This window comes from Prinia subflava, chromosome 1 (genome assembly GCF_021018805.1).
Source record: "Prinia subflava isolate CZ2003 ecotype Zambia chromosome 1, Cam_Psub_1.2, whole genome shotgun sequence".
NCBI lineage: Eukaryota > Metazoa > Chordata > Aves > Passeriformes > Cisticolidae > Prinia > Prinia subflava.
Window position 1 is genome coordinate 118,282,196 of NC_086247.1, and position 15,874 is coordinate 118,298,069.

General features: G+C 36.2%; 1 protein-coding gene across 1 annotated transcript in view; it reads right to left on the minus strand.

Moving 5' to 3' along the window:
- PLCL2 (phospholipase C like 2) overlaps positions 1–15,874 on the minus strand; it is a 97,550-nt gene that overhangs the window by 14,607 nt on the left and 67,069 nt on the right. The window contains exon 5 of the mRNA XM_063409329.1: positions 8,902–8,977. Coding sequence (XP_063265399.1) covers positions 8,902–8,977 — 76 coding nt within the window. The remainder of the gene's footprint in view (positions 1–8,901; positions 8,978–15,874) is intronic.

Consider the following 15,874-nt stretch of genomic DNA (forward strand, 5'->3'; position numbering starts at 1 on the left):
AAATGTGATATATTAAGCAGCATAAGTGATTCTGCTATTTTTAAATGAGTTAAGAAGCATATATTAAAAAGGAAAGTGGCCTTAGATTTCTGAGCTGTATATAATTATGGTTTTACATACAATATATCTTTGAACTCTCTGATGATAATTACACATTTATTAAAATCAAGAGGTGAAAAGAAACTGATACATGGAAAACTGGAGTACATACCTGTACGGTACAAGTCCAGGAACATTTGGAATTCTGAGATTTGTTTGCTTTTGTAAGGGTTCTGATCACAAAGCCCTGGCATACAATCTCAGTTTATAGCAAAAACATTCACACTTTTTCTTCAATTGAGAACCAAGATATTAATTTTTCAAGGAATCTTTGGCAAAACATCCAGCACAACACTTGCTTAGCTCTATTTCAAAAGCCAAATCTCTCCTTGCCTTGCTCATTTGTTTTCTTTGGTGAAAGCTTTCTTGCTGAGAGATGATTTACAACCTAGCTGAGACATGACAACACAGCAGGTGGGCTCCTCCTGCTATGTTTTTTTCTTAACAAAGAACTTTATCAGTAAAAGAGCACAGGGATGAAACTCTGGCAATAAATGCATATACTGAGTAGGCCTAATGTGAAATGAGTAACAAACAAAATTTGACAATATCTATATGAAATACACACTGGTAATACTCCAGGTATGAAGCACTTCAATTTAGTCAAGCCAAATATGGTTTATTTAATTTCTGGTAGAGCTCTTTGATTTAAAAGCAAATTAAATACCTTTCAAAAGAGTTATAAATACAAAATAAAACTAAATAAACAATTAAAAAAATTATATGTAAGGAAAATACCTCACAGTTTTTGATTACATTTCCACACCTTGCAGGTCTACTACTATGTAGACTCAACTCCAACGCTTACAAAGATGCTGTGAATAATTTGCATACGCAGACTTGTCTTTACAAGAAAAAAATCCATTAAATTCGTTTATATATTCAAATATTTCTTCCTCCACTGTGTAGGTTAAATGGTAATAAAGGAAACAAAAGAATCCTAGGAAAGGATTTAAGCTGTAAGTATTCATTTCCACATATAAATATTTAATTTGCTTATACAGCTGCTACTCTTGGCCACATCTTTGAAAGCTACCGCTTTAATTTTTAACAGCATTAAATATGTTTCTTAATATTTTTATTTTAGATTATATTCCTTAAACAGTCAGCTATTTCAGCCTCATAAATAATTTTCTCTTAAAATTAATTTTATCAGAAAAAGAGACAGGGAAGAGTCTGGCTACCAGACCATATCAACAACAAATCAAATCCATCATGTTAGAGAAGCAGTAGAAGTCACTAAACTTGTAAATTCTCACATATTTTGCTAACAAAACACACGCCACACAAAGATTTTAAATGAACCTTAATAAACTAATGCTTTGTGTAGTACCTCTGCATTTTCTAAAGATCATTAATAACTGCAAAAATGGAGTCTTAGCAAAAACAAAGATCAGATGCTGAAGTACTTCCAAATATTTAGTTTCCACTGAAGACACTGAAAAGATGTTACACCATAACTAGGGAACCAGAATTTCTTGGCAGATTCAAAAAATATTTTGCTGCAGACTTAAGATGCTCGAGGCATGAATTATTTGCATTCAGTATACTCCAATAATTATTTGACAAAAGAATACAGTACCTTAATTAGTTGCTCAGTCTTTTTTAATTACTTCAACCTCTTTGGCACTGTGCACTATCTCTGTAGTAACTGGAAATGTTCCTCAGACACAGACAGACATGTATGGACTGCCTCTACTTAGGTGGTTAAAAGCCATTTTGGTGCCTGGTGCCCTATCCTTCTTGAAAAATAGTAAAGACAAACTGCATGCTTAAGAGAACCTTCTTATTCCAACATTCCAAACAACAATGGTATCACAGCCTGCCAAGCACCATCCTTTCTACATCCTTTCCTTGAAATTAGTATTTAGTCTTCCAATCCAGACTCACATAGTCCCATATGCAATCACAGTAATCCAGTTTCCCATATAAGAGACTTTCTTTAATGCTGGGGAGCAACTGAGGACTTAAGATGCTCACTAAATTATTTAAGAAACACTATCAGAAGAGATTCAAAGTGGCTGCAGTACCAAGCTTACCCTGAGGCTGAAAAGAGGACGTGTAACATCTATGCTACAACTTAGTCATTCCAAGGGTTAAGTAACCAGCTCCCTTTCAAATACTTTCAAGAACAATCCTATGTAAAATTACCCTTCTAGATACCAAAGTCAACAAAAGGAGTATCACCTGACAAAACTCATAAAACCCACATCAACACTTTTTCTGTTCCTCCAAAACAACACTTCTACAAAATTCACAGAGAACCAGACCTTCACATATTAAATCAGTTGTTCTGGAAAATTGACTCATAGTATTCCACCCCCAATGTACAGAAAACTTTATTTCACAAAGACACTCCTCTGTGAAGACAGACTATATTTCTGAATGAGGGTCAAGTTCAGCCACTACACATATGAGAATGAATTAAGACTGTCAATAAAGGGCATAAACACAAGAGAGGTACAAAGGAGAGGATTTTTCTCCACAGACTGCTGTTTCCATCTTTTGTTTATCAGTCTTGATACTCAAGAGAGACCAATGAGATTTTATTGAGAAATTTCTGATTTTGCTGAATTTTAGAATGGAGACTTAATAAAGATATTGATTTATGCCACATTGTAATTTTTCCTGATGTTCAGATCTGGCTGAGCCCACATTGTTTCACTGGCAATAGTAATGAATCTCTTACACTTCCACAGAAATGTAATTTCTTTCTTTTCTAGCATTACATTAACAGGAGGGGGAGAAAAGACTTCATGTGAAAGGGCAAACTCAAGAGAGTAATGCAAAAGTCTGTGCTGGTCAGGTATTTGCCCTAGTACCAGTGAGTGAAACCATTAAGAAATATATGAGATGTCTCTTAGGAGACATCCACCCATTTGCAAAATAGATCAGATTCACAAAAAAACCCAATACCATCCAAGGTATTACAGGGAGCTGTGTATGAGAAGCAATATGGGAAAAATGTGGTGTATGACTGGTGTGAATAACTATGGTGAAAAACATTTGAGCATTAAGAAAAATGACTCATTGCCTATTCACTAATACCACTTAGGTTGATCTAAGTGCAATTCTTCACTTCCCCTCCTCCCCAGTAGCATGTGGTTTCAAGAATATCCAAGGCACAGGAGAGGAGCAGGTTTACAGAGCCAGGGAGTACATGCAATGACAGCATAAACTGAGCTACTGTGGAGCTGTGCTTGAAGAGGCTTAGTGGAGTTATTTGAGGAGGAAGGACAAATAGAAAGAAAAAATACAGAAAGAAAGGAGTAGACAGGACAAAGAGCAAACAAGAAAAAACAGGTAAAAGTGATGGACAGAATACAGAAAGTTTAGAAATATAAATAAATGGAGTAACTTGAAGATACCCTTTTTTTCCTTAACTATCAGCAAAAGTCTGTGTGCTAATAAACATTGAAAATTATGTTGTGACAAGTGTGGAGAAAGGAGTTAAAACAATTTGATAACTAGTTTATTAAAAAATGGTAACATAGAGAAAACAAGGAAGAGCAGGTATTTCAAAAGCATCCAGACTGGCTGAGATGGGTCTCCAAGTACTGTTTTAGCCATAGCAGGTGACACTGGCATTTATGTGATGGTGACAAATATTATAGATTGCTTTCTTTTGACAGTGAACCTCATGAAAAATATAGTAATGGATCCAATTCTAAGATGTAACTTGAAGATCAGCATGTCCTGCTGATGCCAGTCAAAAAAATTAAATATTCTCAGGTACAAAGTCCAATAACAGAAAGAGCAAAGTTCCTTCACTCTCTATTTATGAAACAATAGTTTAAATGCAATGGCTTCTAAACAAGAGTCAGGACGTGCTGACAAGACACAGCATTTTAGAAGACATGGATTAACAAATTCTGCTGAACTCCACAGTACCCAAACCATAAAACCATAAATTCTCTTTCAAGTCGGGGATAAATGCAGAAATATTGGGAACCTAGTCATTGCCTTTCACAGTTTAAATTAAAATTCAACTGCCTACCTATATACCAAGTCAAAAGTGCTCCTCAATAGTTAAGTACATAAATTTCTTTTGTGCTGTTAGTGGATTATCTAATCTGTCACAATATTACTTTTCTTACATGTTGTGTTTTGGAGAACCTGAGTCAAAAGCCAACCTAGAATACAAATAACCTGAACAAATAGTAAAAAAAAAAAGCTCAACAGCTTGGTAGAAGTGTCATTTTGCTGGAAAGCTTAAGTAGTAACAGTGGGGAAATCAAAGTTACAACCATTCAAACAAAACTGATTTTATTCCTTTAATTTTCAACTACCAGAAGTTTTTGAAGTGTTCGTATGGTCATCATGATAGTATTTTTCTGCATGCAGCTCAGATTGACCTTTTTCCAACAGATACTGTGTACGGTGCTTATCTTTAATGGCATCCAGAATGGCTGGATATTTCCTTTCTTGAAACCATATCCTGTTACTGACGCTGCTTTGAAGTACATGTTAGAAAATATACACCTTTTATGTCATTCATTACTTGCATTATTAAATAAAGTCAGTCACTGTACAGATGGGATAAATAAGACAGACTCTGCTCCAATAACTCAAAATCAAAGTATGAGGAAGAAAGAGAACAGATGGATAAAGGAAGAGTGGGGAGTACAAGGAAGCAATGAAAACTATTTTGGTTAAGGTGGTAGGAGGACACGTGTCAATCTAGCTATATTTGTGGAATAATTTTAAAAACAAATTCAAAGGAAGTAGCATGTTTACAGAGAGCCTGTGGGACAACATGATAGGAAGCATGACGAGGGCTGAAAATCCAGCAGGCACTGGAAACTCTTGCTACCAAATGAGCAAACACAAGACAAGTGAAAGCAGCTCAGCCCTGACGCACAGTGAGGAAAAAAGTCTAAAAAATCCATCCAGGGACAGACATCATCAAAATGACAGCCAGGAAAATGACGTGCATGAGGCAAAATGATGGGAATGGTCAAATGCAGAGAAAGGATCGTGTAGCTGAGATCCCAGAAAATAAGAATCCGAACAAGAATTCTGGCTGCACAGATGCCATGGGAAGGTTATGCCTATAAAACCATATGGAAAGAAATATGTATGTTTTTTATGAATCTGAATTCTTAAAATGAATTCACTTTTAGTTTGAGCAAACAGTGCTGAAATACACATTCATGCATCATATTAACACTAAACTGACACTGCTAGAACTCTACACATTAACTTCATTTTCTGAATCAAAACAGAAACCTCAGAGACCATTCCTTGCAGGTATTATCCAGGCTATCTTTTCCCCTACACTCATAAATTTACCCTTACTGATTTTATATTTCCCAAGATTTTAGAATCATTGAACAGTTTGGGGGTTGAAGGGACCTTAAAGATCACCTAAATTGAAGCCCTCTGCCATGTGCAGGAACACCTTCCAGCACATCAGGTTGCTTAAAAATCCTTCAGTCATATCTACCTTGATTAAGTCCAGCAGTTTTTTGTCAGCAGCAAGTTGTGTTTGGTAATTATCACTCCCTATAATTTAATGAATATTTGTAATATTCTTCTGAGCTTCTGAACACCAAAATTAATTCTCAAGTCATGGTTCTTTCTTTTAACCAGGGATGAGCTCAGGCAGTATTTGAATTATAAAGCAAGAAAAGTAATGGAAGATTCAAAAGAGGAGTTCAGGAATTATGTGATTTGAGTACAAAGGAGGCTATCAATGGGGTAAGGTGAGCTGGGCATTCAAATTCTTTACTCTAGCAAAGACAGAGGAGCATTGTAGGACTCTAAGAGATTCAGGGAAAGGATCAGATTATCTTCAAATTCCCTTTAGCACTTAGATTCTATTTTCTTGCAGCATCTTTAACTGGCTTAATAGCAACAAAATAAATGCCACTGCAGTCATCTTGAAGTTACATGGAATTTTTTTTAATTCTGAAAAGAGGAAAAGTACAGTAGGAAGCAAAGCAACATCATGTTGCCATATCTTTTCATTATTCATGTATCTAAAATACTTTCAATAACTATTTAACTACAAACTGAATGTGTTGAGCTGAAATGAAGAAAACAGAAAGGTTTTTAATATGGTTTAATTTTAAAGAACCAAAATGAGGAGAGATGTTTACAGTTAAATGCTCTCAGAGAATATTAATAGCAAAGAACCTGAATTCTGAAAATAGCCCCCTCAGTAATTCTATCTTTGCTTATCCAAAAGGCTATCAACCAAGGAAATAATACTGCATTTATTTTCAAATTAGGTCTGAATGCTATAGGAGGCCAGAAGTCTTATTTTTAAGCTTGAGATAGAAAACAGTTCAACAGAGTGAATTCACTTCGCCTATTTAACAAAATTCTCTTATAAGCCTGGCTATGACAACAAAAATTTACTGCTTATTGGCAGCTTGTGTACTTCTTATTTTAGCAATGTTTTCATTCTTTGAGGCATAGAACAAAAAAGCCCTGACAAAGGCATGATTTTGTTTTTTCCTTATCAAGAAACTACATAGGAAAACATACGATATTTTACTTGTAATTAGAGTAACATCTATTGAGATCATGAGATCAATCAGTCATAAGATAATCTTCAAAACCCATTGATTCTAAAAGGTAATTCAGTTCAGCTCATTCATCTTAAAAAGTGCCTTGACCCTGCAGGGCTGAAGCTGCCCTAAATAGCAGGATCTATTACATAATCCATACTTAGGCTTATGTCACCATGCTGGAGGGTTCTCATTTGAAGGAGATCAAAATCTCCGTTATTTAGCACAGGCTTTAAGTCTTTAGCATTCTTAAACAAAGGATTCCTGGACCCAACTGTCCCCACTGTAAAACAAGCTGGTAAAACTCAACAAAGTCAGACATATGGAAGTTCACAGGAATCCATATAAGCTAGTAGAAGGGAGTCTTTTCTTAAGTGCAACAATTCTAAAATACAAAAAGTTGGGCAACTAGCTTTTGCCTTACTTCTAACCAAGGATCTAAACTGCTTAAGACACTGGTGACACTAAAAAAAAACCCAGCACACTATCACGACATAAATGGGAGGTGATTTAAGAAGCAAGCACATATGTCTACCAGGCAATGTCCTAAAGACAGCACAATTTTGTGTCTGGTACTGCTGTGGTTTAACCCCAGCCAGCAACCAAGTACTGCACATTTGCTTCCTCCTCCTGGGTGGGATGGGGGAGAGAATCAGAAGAGTAAAAGTGAGAAAACTCGTGGGTTGAGATAAAGACAGTTTAATGGGTAAAGCAAAAGCCGTGCACACAAGCAGAGCAAAACATCATCCTGTGTAAGCACTGCTCAGCAGTAACAAAAACATCCCTGCATTATCAGCCCCATGTGAAAGCATGTAACACAGGCCCATACCTGCTACTAGGAAGAAAAATAACTATCCCAGCCCAAACCACCACAGTATTTTAGGTAAACCTCTGCATCTATCAATAAGATATGTGAAATAATATTTTGTCACTCATGGTATTTATGTTTGATATTTATGTTTGACAACTACAAGTAAATAGGGCAACTTGAAATTTTCAGGTTTTTTGACAGTTCTGTGGTTTGACTAGAGTTCACAGTGTCTGAGGAGTACATGCCATCAGTCAAGGGGAGATCTAGAAATTCTGAGTGGCTAAGCCTTCCTTGCTGATCTGAGATGGAAGCTACTTAATAGGAGAGAGTTTGTAAAGGAAGACTGAGGGTGTAAGAGCATTATTTTTTTCTTTTTGGGGAAAAGGAACAAAACAAAGAGAGTGGAATTTGTAGGAGAGCAGAGGAGCAAATCAAAGAATGGAAGAAAATCATGGAAGATAACGGGAGTTGCAGGATGCTGAATATCAGGTAGATAAAAATGTATTTGTATATAAAAAGCTTTTGTTCCAACTGAGTCATGCAAAACATGGCTGTAAATGCTTTGGCTGAGTCTTTGGCTGCATGCCTGTTTCTGCTGCAAAATGTAATGCATCACTTTGAGCAAATTTGTAACACTGTTTATAAAACAGTTAAAAGGTCAAATGAAAACAAGCATGTTTAAACAACAAAGATCAGCCATGCTATCAAAACAAGGAGAGCATCTTCAAAACTCAGTTGAGTCCAAATGAGAACACTGTTACAAAATATCATATCAAAAAAGGGTCAGTTTGTGAAGGGGTCAAGAAGTAGTTGCATCATCTATTTCAAATATATATCAGAACCAGGAAACCTTTCAGAGAATGTGTGGGAACAACACAGAACCAGAGGGCATCCACCCAACAGATCTAGAGAAATACAGGAACCAACATTTGAACTACTGTCACACAATTATCAGAAGGCAATGTTCTTCTGACAATTCAAGCTTCACCAAGGCTCTTGAAGACACTGGGCTACCACAACAAAAGAAGAAAAGTTCTCACATAGACAAGGAGGAAAAAATGATTAAAAATTTCAGTGTGAAGAAAGATCATCCTCTTTGCTACCTGTTGTATTTTCATCTTGTGTTTTCATTTGTGGAAATGACTATACTGACATGTTACTGTCCACGTGTAAAATACTTGCAATTTCCAAATTCAAGATGTAATTCTATGAACCTTTTATTTCTACCATTTGAAATGTCTTTTCCCTCTTACTGGATGTGCCTCAATTACACTAATCTCCTTTTTCTTTTTATGAGACTTCTTTGTTATTTGGTTGTTTGGGTTTTTGGTTTTTTTGGTGGTTTTTTGTTGTTGTTGTTGTTGTGTTGTGGTTTTTTTTTTTTTTCTACAGTTGAATATTGATTATAAGTTCTGGAAAATAAAAAAAAATGCAGTAAGTTTGGTATACTATTTTTAAAAAGCAGCTTGTACTTACCTGCTTTCTGACACTGTACTATCTTCTCATATAAGCTATCTGTATTTTCAACCAGAGTCCTGATGGTGTGAATCATCTGTAGTGAAAATAAATTAAAATACACAGAATATCAGTAAAATTAAATTTTTACTTAAAATTTTTAATCGGTAAAAGATGCTTAAAATTGAAGTCAAATGGATAAACTAATATTTATCCTTAACATAATGAATACACTCATTTTCTTGGTCATAATGAGTACCCTAAACGTAGCATAAAGGCATTAAAAAATACAAAGATTTTGGGCTAGGATCTGTGAATACTGAAGCAAAATGTCTACTCCATAGTTGGCTGCCTATCAAAGCAACTGGAAATTATACAATCAGGCAATTCCCTTTCGGTGGCTTGGGTGAGATAATCTGGGTGAAATTTTCCTCTTCCTCATTCACTCCAATATTCAGGGTGATGATCACTCATAACTCAGTGTGTCCTTTTTTCCTAGGCATCGCTCCACTGCTTTTCCAGATTTCTTCCCTTATATTTTTCCCTTTTGTGGCTTGACCTGCACATATGTATGAGACAATGCTTTATGGAGGAAAACAAATCACTTGAGGCTGGTAGTGGAGGATAAGAAAAATAAATTATTCCTTTAGCAGATCTTTCTAAACAAAAAGCCTTTCAGGGAAGCGCAGCTGAATGCACAGTTACTAAGATGGAACCGTGCAGAATTTTCAGCCTAGGGTATGTACTGAGAAGTAACAACTCTGCTTCACACCTTACCCACTGATGTCTCCAGTCTCCACTCATGCAGACAATTTTCTCTCCACTAAAACAATGACTGCATTTTTGACATGTTACTTATGTGGGTGTTCATGTGGAACTTGCTTTTCCTTAGGAGACCACAATTTGCTTTTATGAGGAAGAACATTCCCTGTTACAGGGAAAAAAAGCCCAAACCTCTCTAACACTCTTCCTCAGAGAAAAATTACTGTAAGAGGCATGACTTCCTCACACATATTAGGAGCTTTCTCCAGCTGAGTGACATTGAGGCTGTTTTTCTGAACATTGCTCCAAGTAAGGCAGAAATCAATTTTGAGAAGCAGGCAAGCAAGTCTCAGATTTTTGATCATGACAAGTGTGCAAGCAAGTGAGGAGGAAAAACACCTGCACAGACAAATGGCTTCTATAACTGTCAGGTGCACAAATATCTGGTTTATACAAATTACAAAGCAATTAAAAATAATTCTAGTTCTATTTCTATTACTTTGATTTGAATCAACAAAAAAAATTATGCAAACCCTGAAATTTTTAGTTAATGCTACACACAATGTGAATAAGCAACTTCAGAGTATGTGGAGGTCATAATTCTGGATAATTTAATTTAATCCTCACATCCCAATTAATATCTATTTAAAGCATCTGCTTAGCCTGATTTATATTATGTCAGTTGTCAGGGTTGTTTTAAAGAAATATAAATTATAATATATGAAGTAAAAGTAACTTGATCAGGTTGCTAAGCTGCAAGTGAAAAATTTTAACTTACCCCATTTTTAACTGGATCGTTCTTTGAAAATAAATATCAATTTTCACTCAAGCAAAAACTACCTATAAATAGAACTATGTGATTACTATTTAAGTGTAACAAATTGAAGACAATTTAAGTAAGAGAATACTGTATTTCACCCACATAGGGAGCACTGCAAAATGACTATTCCTAATCGGTCAAGGAGAAAGGCCCATTTCACTGTGTTTCATTACTATTCAGTCTCTAAAACAGAATCCACAAATTGAAATCAGATCACTATAAATTTTGCAAGGATTTACCTGTTCCAATATGTGTGTCATGTAACACATTTGTTTCTGCAATGAACGTAAATGGAGAGAACCAAAACACAGCTCATGTCAGCTTTGTACTTCTAATAGCAGGTGTTATTCTGCTAACTAGCTGAAAGGAAACTGTAAAGCAAGTTTTTCTGAACTGAAAATCACCTTGAAAAATGAAAAGCTGAGCACATATGACTCTTGGGCTTTTCTGGGATGCTAATACACAATAATAAGAACTAGAGAGGGATTCTCTATCAATGAGTCCTTTCACCTGAGCACTCTTTTGACTGGAGTTCATAAAAAAAAAAAAGAGAACAACTGTGCTGTTGTTCAAGGTATTTGTTTTGAAGGCACTGTAAGAAATATCACAACTTCCCTGCTCTGTTTCCATGACCCCACGTGTATAATAACAAAATCTCTAAGTATCTCAGTTAGGTCCTATTCCAGACACAGCACATCCCTAACTGCTCTACTTCCTTCATACGCCCTACATGAACATCAGATAATTTAGAAGCAGTGGAGAACAAGTCTCAGCTGATTATAAAACTCACTCTGAGACACTGCACTGATTTTCACAAGTAAGAGAATTCTAAGTTGAATAAAACTGCTTACATTACTGCTTCTTTGTTTACTCTCTGTACTGACAAAACAAGAAAGTTTTACTAGTTCTGCGGATTAAAGGAAAATAAACTAATCACTGTATTAGTGTTCTTTCACTTCATGGTCAGGCTAAAACTGAAGAATTTATAATAACATGCCAATTTCGTATTTCACAGTTCCAGTACGGAAAGCTGCTAAATACCCTCAGATCAAAAGGAATGCCCTCTTTGCAACTTCTGAAGAAAAATGGCAATGCATTTCATGTAGCAGAAATCATTCTAATATCCACTTTCATATTATCGAGACCAGTAACAGTTACTTTCATTATCTTTGCTCTCTAAAATACATACAAAACTGTATCTAAGATTAATACCACTGCAGAGCAAAACTGGGTGAGCTAGCAATAATTCAGGGCTTGACTGCCACTACCATTCAATCAGTAGTATGGAACACCCCAATTTTCAAATGTCCTTTCCTAAGAAAATAATGGAGCGTTATGCTATGTGTATGAGTAGGTGTCACCTTCTAGTTGTGCTTGATTAATAAAGTAATAGTATTAGTTCATTATAATTTTATTCTTACATTGCTCTTCACCACACTGTCACCTTTCAGTATGTATTCAGCTATTTGTTAAATTACTCTTATGGAGTGTTTGAACATATGAATTATTTCTAGTGTTCAAGCCAAAATTATAACCTCAGGAAAACACTCATGTAGACATTCACAGAAACTGAAAGACTTTTAATAGACACAGCATATGGAACAACTGTGTAAAAATGGCTATATTTAAACAGAAAATTAGCCTAATCCAAATGATACTGGTATGTATATGTGTGATTGATACAAAAGTGAAATAGAAAATGATGAGTAAGCAGGAGCTTCAGTGTGAAAAAACACTATGTCTGCAGCAGAGTAAGACATGGAAATCTCAAGAAATTGAGGAGAAAAACCAGGTAGAATCTGCTCTACACTAAACTAGTCTATATTGAACAAGTCAATCAATAAGCAGGTATTTTCTAACCACATCCAATTTCTAGGACATTATCAGTGACAAATCTGGAAAGAGAAATGGAAACAAATGTAATAGGGAACAACCAGTTACCACCTGATCATTACAAATGTATTGCAAATTACCCATGCATATTCAAGAAAAGAACACGTTACAAGAAGTTTAGTAAGCTATCTTTTCTAGTAAGCCTTTTACAATACTGATTCACATTTCTAACCTATGCTGTTTTTTTTCTGGAAGCGAAGATTCAAAAATGTATTTTAAACATAGAACTTATAAAATAAAATGCTGAAATTCCTTCAACTCTCCTTTCAGTTCCCATCTCACCACCACACCCCAATCTTAGCATGACCAGAGAACTTCTCAGGTCTCATTACTTCTCAGAACTCATTACAGACTGGACTACTTTTTTTTGTTGGTCAGAGGAAAATGAGAAATGCAGAATGGTATGCTTTATGTGCCTTGAAATCATCACATTTTTGCAGAGGCCAGGTTGACAGTTTGATCTATTTGTTATATTCTTCAAACTCTATTGGTTGAACCATGCAAGCATTTCACCTAGTAATTCTAACAAATGGACAAATGTCAAGAAAGATATTTTAAATTATTATTATTATTATTAAAAATTAAATTATTATTAAGGGGGTTCAGAAATAAACACTAAATTATTATCCAGAATTCTCAATGAGTATGGGAGACCTGTATTATTATTATATATATTGTTCCTACCTTAAAAAGCCAATGATGATGGTTGGAAATCACACTTGTTGCTTCAAAGTGATGGAACTGCATTGTTAACAGTTCATCACTTACATGATGCTGTCCTCACAAACCAAATGAAAAACTCATATACTGTAAAAAAATCTATCCTCCTCAGAAAATCAGAACCCTCATCATTAAGATGGTTATTTAAAATTAAATAGATACACGTCTAGACTACCCTTTAGGATGATTTTTTTATGTTTCAAAGTTTGTTGTCACATTTGTTGTTTTATGAAAGAGTTACATGCTATGAACTAACACCATGTACATCAATGCAAGTGCTCACATGTATGTATACATGCATGTATTTGAAACCATGTATTTAATTTCAGCTGAATTTGAAGATCTGTTTCTCCTAGGCTCACACAGACAGGTCTTCTGGTAGAAGATAAAACATTCTGTTCATGCCCCCAACTTGGGGAAAACATGTAACTGAACTCAACTGTAAATATTTTAAACATCGCTTATAACATAGGCCTTGGGAAAGAAATCTTTCAAAATCCCCAGGATTTATCCAATCCTCTGCACGGGGAACTGGTTGGTAGCACACAAGGAGACATCAGCTGCATTTTAAAATGGAAAAATCAACCAATGATAAACTGTGTCTGGCTGATGAAACTCAGTGAGAGAATACACCCTCACTGACAGAATTGCAACACCAAGGATGAATGTTATTTTTAGCAAGAAAAGCACACCACACATTTACATTTCGGAATCTGTAAATGTGTTGCCAATACTGTTAGACTTACATTCCAACAGCAAAACTGATACCATACTTACAGTAGGTATAAATCAAATCTTCATTAAAATGGTGCTCACATTCCACTTTTATCCAAACCTCTGCATATTAGATATATTTCTGAAACCACAAACTACACCATTGCTAATAAATGTATGTATCTTTAGTATTCAGAAGCCAAACTGGAGCTCTTAACAGCAGTAATAAACATGTAATTTGCATATTCCAGATATCTTATTAAGCCCAGGGTGGTACAAATAGCACCAATAGCAAACAGCACTTCACAAAAATAGGAAACCAAACACAGGGCATCCCAAACTGCTAATAGCATCTGCACCACTTCAAAAGATGTGTTACACAGTGAGCATCAGAAGGTGCTACCACTGCCCCAGGCAATAACAGCAAATTTACCAAAGGATCTCTGGTAGGGACTCCATATAAACTCCTTGCCCTCAGGAACCATTATAGATACCGGGAACTCAAACAGAACATGGTCAGCTCTAATTGAATGTCTGTATAAATTGTATCCAAGCAGTCCAGTATTCCATGTCAATGCACCAGAAGGCATCTTTGTCGTGACACTGGAACAAGCAGAAGAACTATTCTTAGTCCTCTCAGTGACAACTGCCATGGTTAGCTTGCTCTGTGGCTACATAAGGAGTTGTTTTAAACTATATGTGCTGCCTTTTATTTTTTATTTTCCACTGGAGAAGAATGGTGTTATAGCAAGTAAGAAAGGAAATTACTGTAAAATCAGATTGGAAACCTCTCAACTCAAATGAATTGTTCTAACAGTGTGGACACCACACTAAAAGAATTCTGAAACGTCCAACTTCTAACAGGACCACCATAAGCAACAGAAGTTGACTTCTACCAAGAAAAAAACATTCACAGCTTTCCTCTGCTCTGCCAAGACTGTCACCTCCATGTGGAAGGCTACACATTAGCTAAGCCTGATTTCCCTTTTGTAAACCCATGCTGAGTTTTTCCAATCTCTTTTTTGTGAGGCCACAGCTGAAGCATTCATCCCGATTTGGGATTTTTCAATACAAGAAATGTATGTACTACTGTCCAGCACAAAGCCACAGAGATTTAAGGAACTGTAGCATCTTTTATATGAGGAGAGGCTGAGAGGGCTGGGACTGGTCAGCCTGGAGCAGAGAAGGCTCAGAGGGAATCTTGGATGGTCAGACACTGTAAGAGGTTACCCAGATTGCCTGTGGAGTCTCCACCCTTGGTCAGTCCTGGGCAACCTGCTCTGTTTGATCCTGCTTTGAGCAAGGGGTTGGGGTTAGATAATCTCCAGAGGTGCCTTCCAACCTAAATAACTCTCTATAAAAAAGAATTTTAGTAAAGTTGACATCTCCAGTCAAAAGAACTGAGCTTTCTGGCTGAAGACAACAATCAAAAACAACTTCATTATAGAGAAAAATCAGGCGTGATTTTGCACAGAAAGTTCAAAGCCCTATAAACAAAAGCTGATATTTCTCCTATCCAAATACAGTCCAAAGTACCACGGTAAGAAAATTAAGCTGCTACTTCTCTACACACAGAGGACTCATCACAGCAAACTAAATTTCCTTCAAAGCAGTAAGGTTTTTAGCAAGTGTATTGTCTAAATTAGAAAGTATTTCTTCAACTATGCAGGAAAGTAAGTTTAGCACAGAAGCACAGAGTCATTGAAGTTAGAAGGGTCCTCAGGAGGTCATCTGGTCCAAATCCCCTTGCTCATGCAGGGCCACTTACCATGGCTGGCTGCCCAGGGCCATGTCCAGATGGCTTTTGAGTATCTCCAAAGCTGGAGACTCCACAATCTCTCTGGGCAATCTGTTTCCATGTTCAGTCACCCTTACAGTCAAAAAGTGTTACCTGATGTTCTGACAGAGCCTCCTGTTTTTTAATTTCATGCCTTTTCTCCTGTCACTGGGCACCAATGGAAATAGCCCATCTGTGGCCTGTTTGCACCCTCTCCTCAGGGATTTATATGCATTGATGAGATCCCCTTCAGCCTTCTTTTCTCCAGACTAAATAGTCCCAGCTCTCACAGCCTTTCTGTGTAGAAG